The following is a 10,176-nucleotide window of genomic DNA, read 5'->3' on the forward strand; positions in this document are numbered from 1 at the left end:
GACCCTACAACACATACACACTTGGAATAGAAATGTTTTTTATTCAGGGCAGCACAGACAAACATTATAAAATATCTTACCAAAATATCAATATAAAACATTTCTTAACATTGAACTATCCTCTAAGAGCCAGACAGAAGAGGAAAAATATGTACTGTACAACAAAATATTTAAAAAAGCAGGAGCCAATGTACACATAAACACATTTTGTAGTAGTGTACCAGTACTACAATACTAGATAGTACAAATAGCTCTGACCACATCATAGAAATCTTGGCACAATAAAGGTACATTGAGATAAATTCGACATATGCATTGTGTAATCTCAGTACTGAAAGTGTGTACTTGGTTAAAGTGAAGACACTAATGGATCTGAACTGCGGACATCTGTGTGGACATTTGGCCTTCAGTGTGTAGCTGTTGCAAGAGTGTATTTAGGCGTAACAAAATGTCGGGTGATAGTGTTTAAGCATTCAAACTATACTCCTGTTTATAGCAACAAGGCCGACAGACAGCATTGACTAAACCACTGCCCAGCTGTAAAAGGCACAGGATGAACTCTAGCACAGCCAGGCCCAACAGCACACAAAGAAGAGTCACGTTCCACTCGACAATGTTAAGTGGCTGGAGGCACACAGACCACGTCTCTGATTGCAGAAGATACCTGAAAGTGAGAATGACGAAAGAAAAGCCATCAAAATGCAGAAACTTAAGTAAATGGAAAATACACAACAGAACAGCTCTATTTCAAGAGGTGTAGTGTAAGTTAGTATTTTGTGACATGTTTTAAATGTGGGCGCCACAGTGACCTGTGGCCAACACCTCTTGGCTCCTGCTTTCTGTGTGATGTTTGCAAGTTGTCCTTGTGATGTAGCTTGCTTACACATTCCAAAAACATCATATGTGGAATTGTGCCAATGAGCCTGCTCGAAAAATATATCACCACTAATCGTAAGTTGTGATTTCTTAGGTACGGTACGTGGGTTGGTATCACGGTGGAGCAACTGGTTAGAGTGTTAGCCTAACAGTTCTGAGGACCGGGGTTCAAATCTGTGTATGGAGTTTGCATGTTTTCCCCGTGCCTGCGTGGGTTTTCTCCAGGCACTCCGGTTTCCTCCCACATCCCAAAAACATGCATTAATTGGAGACTTTAAAGTGCCACTGTCATGAAATGCATGATTTTTAGTATGTTATTAATGAAAAAACGGCAGCCGACATGGACCCATGCGTTTTTTCACCACAAAAGATGATTTTGACATATAAAGCTTTTTGTAACTCCCGCCATGAAATCCTCTCGAGGGATTTGTTTTCGAGAAGAAGCAGGAAATGGCGTACATGGCAGGACCGCCCTGAAGTGGACTCGTTTGTTTCTAGTAGTTTTACCTCTGGGAAGGTAGCTCATTGTTCCTTCGTGTTAGCCAAAATGCCGGCTCGTTGCACTGCTGGACATTGGTTGAACACTCGGGAGGATGGATTTACCCTTCATAAGTTTGCAAGAGATCCGGTTTGTCGTGAAAAATGGATTGCACGGGTGTAAAGGACGAGAGCTTCGTGGGTTCCAAATGACAGGTAGGTGTGTATACAGCTACGAAACAAAAATAATAGTTTGGGTCGGACCACGTAATCCATCTCTCATAATGTAACAAAAGATCCGCGTACATATGACAGGGGTGCTAAATGTGTTGATGTGCGCGTCGGACAGCTTCTGTGTCGGGCTCGCACACGAAGGCTGCCGTGACTGCTCGCCAGCGTCGGCTGCCGCATCGTGCCTCGAGGACGAGCCAGCCTGGCTGAAGCCGTGCTCGTCCATGAGGCACGATGCGGTAGCCTTCTCCAGCTTCAGCGGCACGTCCGCCGGTCACGGCTTCAGCACCACGTCTACCGGTCATGGCTTTGGCTGGGGTGGCTCATCTTCGGCGCTGAAGTGGCTTATCACGGTTCGGTTCGGCTCATTGCACCCGGGCCGCATTGTTGTGATCGCTCGCGGCTGAGTACACTACATACTGTCATACTGTCGGGGCGTCTGTTGTGGGTTAGAAGTGATCCACATATAATCTAAATATGGCTTGAAATGATAGGATAATATTGTCCCGGACACTTGACTCGATTGTGAGACGTTCTCTTCTTCGAAAAGAGCTTCCGTGTCTGAAGGGGCATGTCCTACAGTAGGGGCCACAGCGTGTTTTCAATGGCAAATATCTGGGGTGACGTCACGGACAGTAAATGCAGCAAATATGGCGACCACTTGGATGTCGAATGAGACTTTCATAACTTTGCGCATGGATGACGTGTTCTCCGCTCAGAATTATTTTTTTGTGTAGACATTGAAGTGAATAATGTTATATGTATTTTTCATTTCACTCTCTATTTTAGAATGTTTATAGGGATGACACTTGACCTTTAAAATGTCCTTAAGTGTGACTGTGTGTGCGACTTGTTTGTTTCTATGTGCCCTGCGATTGGCTGTCAACCAGTTCAGGGTGTACCCCGCCTCCTGCCTGATGACAGCTTGGATAAGGTCCAGCACTCCCGCAACCATCGTGAGGATAAGTGACTCGGAAAATGGTTGGATGTATGTAGGTTGTAGAAGTGATCATTTGAAAATGTAATCAATTCCAGAGAATCATTGCAATAGTGTATTCATATATATGCTTCTTGCCTTGTCAAACCATTATTGCAAGTATTATTAGTTAGTTCAGAAGCGTGTAGAGAACTTTGGATGAAACCGTAGAAAAGAACTCGCCGTTTCAAAATGGTAGAGATGCCACTAAAGATGACACCCAGCAACCTCAGTCGTGTGTTCTTCTGCATAACTGCCTCAGCTGCCTGCTGAGTCAGCCTATGTAAAACATCTATGGAAAACCTTGTCTGTTTATCAAACAAGTGTGAATGCTGAATGAATTACCAGCCAGAGTCAAAAGTAGCAATAAAGCTGAGACATAGACTTCTAGTTTCTCACCCAGACGCTAAATTAATTAACTTCCACCCCAAGCTACCCTGAAGAGTCTCACCATTGTTTACATTATTTTTTCCTCCTGTCTGGGACAATGAATGGACCATGAGCAACATCCACAGGTCGTGGAAAGCTACTGCAAACCAAATTAACTAATCACAATCTTCATTCGACTTGAATGTTGTAAAATATGTTGAGAGGTTTTTCATGAACGGCAATGTATATGCCATCACATTAGCGCCACTAGTGATTGTATTTCTGCTAATTTGAATGTCTGATGTCAAATCTGCTTGTCAACAGAACCGGATGCAGTGTTTCATCCCACACAACACAAATGCCACATTGCAAATATTAGTGGTATCAACAACAACATACAATTGAAACATTCAATACAGGGATTAAAGAGAATGTGCAAAGCAAGCCTGGAAAATGGTCCCGTTATTTTAAGTACAATTGGTAATACTGGGTAACGAGACGATCTTCATGGGGAAGGAACCGTGAAGCAGGTCCGATCTGAACATCTTGCGAACCGCGACATACCGTTAAAGCGTAAATCGGACCAACCCGGAAGTGAATGCAGGCATTTACATTCCTTTGTATCTGTTTCTAAATTAATTACATTTTCATTTAACCCCCATATACACTACATACGTGACCCCTGGTCTAGGGTGTACCCACCACTCAAGGTCAGCTGGGATAGCTGAGTAACGTTTTACGTCATTTTCCAAGAACCAGAATGTAGTCTGCTCATGAATACAAATATATGGTGCATTATTATTATAATTATTGTAGTTATATGTCCTTAGCGTCACATCAGTTTATTGTCATAGATTAAGACTTTTTATAAAGTAAAAACACATCAACCCAAGTCATAGAATGTTATCTTCCTACCGTCCTCCTTGATCTGCGAAGGGGTAGGACCACCCAAGAGAAGTGAAGCACTGCGGACCCTGCATCAAGGCCAGGCCTGAAATAACAAAGCAGTAGCTTGCCCCTACCAGGCCCACCACTGCAGCCAACGCTGACCCACACATCTGGAGAGCAACATGAATACACAATTGCTTGAATACACTCAGTCAATGCAGTACAGAAAGTTACTAATGTTGTTTACTTTAGAAACGTGGGGGGCTTAATATTGTTGCCTGAATATCTAATCAGATTTCTTCATTATGCTATAAAACAAGGAGTGGCAGCTGTCTTGACTCAGTCACTCACACACACTCACACACACACACACACACCCATACACAGCGGCTGCGTATGTGACTTGACTAGTGTGTGCCAAGCTTACTGTGTTGTGTTACTAAACAAAGCGAGCCTTGTTTAATTATCATGGCTGCATTATCATTAGCATACCACCTACCAAAGAGCATAGTGTTATAGCTGAGACAACAGCTCAACAGGGCTCATTTTGTTTTGACAGAAAAGGAACATGCCCCCCCCCCAAAAAAAAAATCTATTCCAACAATGCTCTGTAATATTAATGGTCACATGTTGTTTGCTGAGTATCTTACCATGAAGTTCTCATTCCAGCAGCAGTTACATTTTCCCAAAGTAATGAAGCTTATAGCAGGAACCAGCATCTAAAATACAATAATGTTATCATACACCACAAATACCAGAGTAATTGCTTACTTTTCTATATTTTAAATTACAGCACAAAAAAGGTGGGATACAGCATTGCCGAAGGAGAGAGGTTTTTCTTATCCTCAATGATATTTCTCAATTGTTGAGTAATTTCATTTCCCCTTTTCCCTTTTCCTGTGCTTTCTCATTGCTCATAGGAAGTTCATTCACATCCTAACAGAGGGGGGGGGGGTTCCCAAGGTCTCCCTTTTTCCCAGGCACACATACACACACGCACGCAATGCAACTAAATATAGTTTCACGCGGAAAAATTCAGTTTTGTTCTTTGACTTTCAAGTGGGCAGAAAGTCCCACCAATAAATTTAAAGCAAATACAGAAAGAGGGTGATTACATTTCTAACAAAGAGCTAAAAATAAATGGTACTAAATACTATAGAAAAGGAGTTACGCCCATGCTACCCTGAGAATGCCTGATCTCATCAGATCTCGGAAGCTAAGCGGGTTTGGCCCTGGTTAGTGTTCGGATGGGAGACCGCCTGGGAATACCAGGTGCTGTAAGCTGCTCTTCCCGGCTCTCATGCAGACGGGTTGCGTCAGGAAGGGTATCCGGTATAAAGCTGTGCAAACAAATCTGTATTCATCCGAGATGACACGCTGTGGTGACCCCTAACAGGACAAACCGAAAGGATAAGAAGAAGATACTGTACAATAGATCAGTGGTTCCCAACCAGTGTGTTGTGGCACATTAGTGTGCTGTGAGAGTTCTTCTCGTGTGCCATGGGAAATTGTCAAATTTCACTTAAATTGGTCAAAATATGATTTATTTACAACAAATAATGTATCCTTCTTCATTTATTTATGGCACCAGCATATAAAGACAGACAGAATACAAAAATGGTTTTCTATTAAATGGCAGAAAGTGTATGTCTAGCCTGTGTATCCAATTTTTTGGGATACTTTTGTTTGTTGGGGTACCGTGAGATTTTTTAAATGTAAGATATGTGCCTTGGTTTAATAAAGGTTGAGAATCACTTTTAATCGATTAATGTGCAGTATGATGAGACACAAGGTGACTGATTTTGGAAACAGAAGAATGAGCTCAGTCAAATATTTGAAGTCCGTCCCCCCATTGCCTGTAAGAACATCAACCAGACTTTGAAAGGCAAATATTGATTAAGGAAGACCAAACTTTGCTTCAGTAGTCAACAACATAAATCGTGCGTGTGAAAATATCATCTCTCATCTGTTTGTCTGTTTAAAGGCAAACAAAGTGAGCAGCTCAGTGGGGGCAGAAACCCCACAGATCAGACACATGGATCGACTGTTTATTCACAAACAACATTTTCTTCTCAGGGAAGGAAAGAAAACATGCGAAGTAAAGATGCCAAAATAACTTTGCGATATAAGTAATAGTATAATAATGTATATGCTTCTGTTATTACACTGAGCTACAGCTTAAAGTCAAACAAAATGTATTTGAAACAATTAAAAAAATGTTTTTGTAATGCACACATTTAAATACTGTAATTCAAAATTCTGCTGTTATCCATAGATCCATTTTCTGAGCTACTTATCCTCACAAGGGTCACAGGAGTGCTGGTCCCTAGCCTAACTATCATCAGGCAGTTGGTGGGGTACACCCTTAATATGTATATTAATGTGTTATATTGTATAGTCATTTCATGAACTAGTGTCTCTTCAAGTGAGGACAGAAAATGCACATGGTGACTGTGTTGTACTAGTGCAAAGCAGTCACAGCATATAACTACAATTCTAAAGTCCTTACAGTGGCTTACAGTCAGCTTTATAATAGATTTTAAACTTCTGCTACTGGTCCATAAATCACTAAATGATTTAGGTCATGAATACATGAAAGAAATGTTTATGGAATACAAACCCTGTTGGGTTCTGAGATTGACTGACTTAAGTGTAACCATGGAGTCCAAAGCAAACATGGTGAAGCAGCATTTAGCAATTATGCTGCACACAAATGGAATGAGTTGCCAACAGAGGTGAGTTTTTTCAAATCTGGATTAAAAATTCTTCTTTTTCACATGGGTTTTAGAGTACTTCCACTTTTCAGTTATATTTCTTGGACTAAAAGCTGTTTTAATTGTACCTTTTCCAATGATTTATTGATGTATTTGAAAGCTTTTAATCATGTAGAGCGCGTTGAGTTACCTTGTGTATGAAATGCACTATACAAATATATTTGCTTTGCTTTAGTGAGTGAAATATGAATGTGAACATAAAGGATTTTCTTCTGCCCTAGCTGAAAATGTACATACAATAAGGAGTGCATTATGTAAATTACAACACGAAAAGAAGTTGAGTTAAAGTTTTTTTTTTTACTTACCAGCAGTCCTCCACCACCCAGGCCACCAAAGTACCAGACGTATCTGGCCAGGCGCTCCTCTTGTATATATGTTATTTCTCCCATAGGAAACAAGAGGAGCATATTGGCCAGGATACAACACAGGGCAAGAGGCAACAGAGCCAGACCCAGGGACCTGGCGAAACCCACTGAACAACACATCACTTTGAGAAAAAAAATGGAAGAAAAAACAAAAACCTACAATTGCAAGGAGGACAAGATGAAATTGGAGTGGACGAGCAGGCCAATAGAGAAAGACTGTAAGGACTGCTCAGAGCAGCCAGATGGGGAGTCACGAAGCAAGTACATGTGGGGAGAGCCTGTGTGTTGGACAGCTAATCCTTCCCTTTAGAGGCACTTTGACTACTGAACAACACGGGCCAGGAAACACACACACACAGGAAACAAGCTGACCAATGGCTGCATGGATTTTATAATCAGAAGTTTGAAAACAACAAAATGTTGTCCCATCGAGTGCCTTATTCCTGTCGCACCCTGACAAACTAAACTTGAGGCACCTCTTGCACAGTGTGGCGTTAACAAACTATAGTTTTCAGGGCTAACCAATCACTCGCCACTGGTTTTATGGCAATTCACAATTTGAATCACTATTACACAATTCACTGTAGCAACATGCCAGATTACAACCAATCAAAATTCACATGAGCGTTTAGAGATGCCCAAAATACAGCTCCAGGTTTAAATCTAGGAAAACCCAGCCAGCAGTCATACCTCCATCACACCATACATACAGACTGTATATTGATTTTTTACAATTGGTAACCATATTTATAATTTCATATGAACCCATGGATGAAATTGTGAAGCTCGCATTCATGTTGGGAAAACGCCACAATCAATGTGTAGCATATCAGGTACGTGCAAGCTAATGGGCTGATCAGGAGTCAATATTTTCACTCATTTTTATTTTCACCTACATCCTCTCTCTGTAGCAACCTGGCTCTCCCTGGACTGTCACTCTAAATTTTTATCTTTTAATTAAAGTGATGCAGTACAATATAACAAATGTGGAGCCTCAAAAGCCAGCAGTGATTCACAGCTAAGTGATTATAGTGCATGCAGATCAAATTGTTCAATGAACATGTCGCCAACTGTCATTTTTTGGTGGGTTCTGCTGTATTGCATAATGTGGAGTAGGCCCAGCACTTCTTTCATACAAATTTCAAGTTGTGCTGTGAAATCTCTGTGGATGTGGATCAGAGGTGGAAACAGGTGGGTAGAGTAGCCAAATATTGTACTCAAATAAGAGTACTAGTAAAGTGTACAAGAAAAAGTGAACGGTGCCCTGCAATTGGCTGGTAACCAGTTCAGGGTGCACCGCACCTCCTGCCCAATGACAGGTTGGATTGACTCCAACACTTCCCTGACCCTCATGAGGAAAGGAAGCTCAGAAAAAGGATGGATAAAAAAGTAGTCATTCAAATATTTTCATATATTTACTTGACTAATATATATATATATATATATATATATATATATATATATATATATATATACACACACACAAATATGGATAAATAAAAGTAGGGAACAGCATATCGATCACTCAAGCAGAAAAAAGTATCGATCCTTGATCACAAAAATACTCAAGTAAAGAGTACAATGAATTTAAAGTACTATGACAAGAACAATTATCGAAAATGTTACTTGATGTAACGGAGTAAATGAAATACCTCAGGGGGGACATCGGAATTAGTCATGCTTGATGGTAAACCTGAGGTCAAATCATGAACTAAAGATGACATTGCTACCAGATCATTGGTAGCCAAACCGCAGGTCTCGAGGCACATGGGGGTCTTTGCCTGTTTTCATGCTGCTCTCATGAAGGCGCGAAAGCATATGGAAGTTCTGTTTTTTTTAACGTGCCTGCACGCGTATTTTTCTCGAGTTCATTTTGATAGTTGTGAGCCCGCTTTGTTTGCGTTTATTATGGTCGTTAATGGTATTGTGACAACAAGTTCAGTGTCTGTGGGCATGAGCATCGATGTGTCAGTGAGACAGGACTGTGCAGGTGTGTGCAGTGGGAGGTTGAGAAGGAAAAAAAAAAAGAGTGTAGGGCAGGTGTGAGTGAAAAGCTTCAAATTTTCACTTTAGCTCACTCCAAGCCATTGTGCCTACCCAGCTACGCATTTGTGCAATTGTGCATTGCTTATCTGGTCTCTGAGAACAGACATTCTACGTACGCACAAAAAATAGTAAAAATCCAACTGCGATTGAAAGCATTTCATACAGCCTTCAGTTTGTGGCATTCTGCAATGTGATTCAGTGAGTGAAGGGTGGCTGGCTGCTACATCCAATGGCACAATTCACATGCGTACTTATGCAGCCCATCAACGTTGTTTACAATGACAGCATCCTTATGCACCTCCAACCACCAGTGTTTAGTTAGCAAAGCGGTCTGAGAAACATAGAGTGTAAACGAGCTGAACATGCTACTCACGTTTCCCCTCGATAATAATGGTGAAAGTAAAAAAAGAAATGCTGAATTTCTAAGATTCAATGATTGTAAAAGTATGTGCAAATAGAAGAAAATTAGGTAAAACTGGACAAAATGTTCTGTTTTTCAAGCGAGAAATATCTGGTTTGAAAAAGGTGTTGCCAAGTCAAAGTTGAAAGTGAGTCTTTGGAAGAAAATGTGTGGACAGAATGGAAGGTGGATTACCTCCAGCGTCACATCAGTACAAGTAATTACAAATCAGTTTGAATTGTACAGAGATGGAAGATGGAAATCTGGATCATATTTTGTATTTTGTTGGGGGAGAGTGCCAACGACAGAGAAAAGGAAGGACCTGACACTGAGAAACCCAGAGCAAGTTGAAATTCTCATTGACAATATTTTCCTACCCATCAACAGGAATGCATCTCTGCGGTCAGTTCATTAATTTCATAAATAATACCTGAGTATACTAGAAAGCTAACGTTGCAAAAGTTGTGCCTTTGAATTTTTTTAATTCAATCAATCAGATAGTGCAGGATGAGATAGGGTGTGATGCTACGGACAATAGAGTGCACAAAAAGCTAGTACTGTGTTTTAAATACAAGGAGCAAAAATAGCGTTCACCATGGAACTGTTTGGAAGGATTATTCAGCTGTCAGTTTGTTCTTCAAAAGATATTGTCCAAGCAATAATTCAGTTTTATACCAAGAAAAACAGACGTTGATACCAGTGTGAATTAAAAAAGAAATGAAATAAATTTAGAGCGGCCTTTAATTTGTGTGTGTGTGTGTATATAGCTAAAAG

The 10,176-nt window shown here is 40.7% G+C and overlaps 1 protein-coding gene and 1 pseudogene across 1 annotated transcript; one reads left to right on the forward strand and one right to left on the reverse strand.

Moving 5' to 3' along the window:
- Nucleotides 1–21: 21 nt before the first annotated feature.
- On the reverse strand, nucleotides 22–7,615 carry tm4sf18 (transmembrane 4 L six family member 18). The gene is made up of 4 exons (XM_061825732.1): nucleotides 6,897–7,615; nucleotides 4,468–4,536; nucleotides 3,845–3,987; nucleotides 22–664 (listed from the first exon to the last, which is right to left on the reverse strand). Exons 1-4 carry the CDS (start codon nucleotides 7,074–7,076, stop codon nucleotides 466–468), a joined length of 591 nt encoding a protein of 196 aa, XP_061681716.1. The 5' UTR covers nucleotides 7,077–7,615; the 3' UTR covers nucleotides 22–465.
- On the forward strand, nucleotides 4,983–5,101 carry LOC133504187 (5S ribosomal RNA; annotated as a pseudogene).
- Nucleotides 7,616–10,176: the final 2,561 nt, after the last annotated feature.

Source organism: Syngnathoides biaculeatus, chromosome 7 (genome assembly GCF_019802595.1).
Source record: "Syngnathoides biaculeatus isolate LvHL_M chromosome 7, ASM1980259v1, whole genome shotgun sequence".
Classification (NCBI taxonomy): domain Eukaryota; kingdom Metazoa; phylum Chordata; class Actinopteri; order Syngnathiformes; family Syngnathidae; genus Syngnathoides; species Syngnathoides biaculeatus.

Bases quoted from the DNA above. Each gene is read 5' to 3' on its own strand.
- tm4sf18 (XM_061825732.1), bottom strand. From the start codon at position 7,076: ATGTGTTGTTCAGTGGGTTTCGCCAGGTCCCTGGGTCTGGCTCTGTTG. The intron at 4,537-6,896 runs GTAAGTAAAAAA...ATTGTATTTTAG, and splicing joins TGGGTGGTGGAGGACTGCTG to ATGCTGGTTCCTGCTATAAG. The intron at 3,988-4,467 runs GTAAGATACTCA...GTTGCTCTCCAG, and splicing joins GCTGGAATGAGAACTTCATG to ATGTGTGGGTCAGCGTTGGC.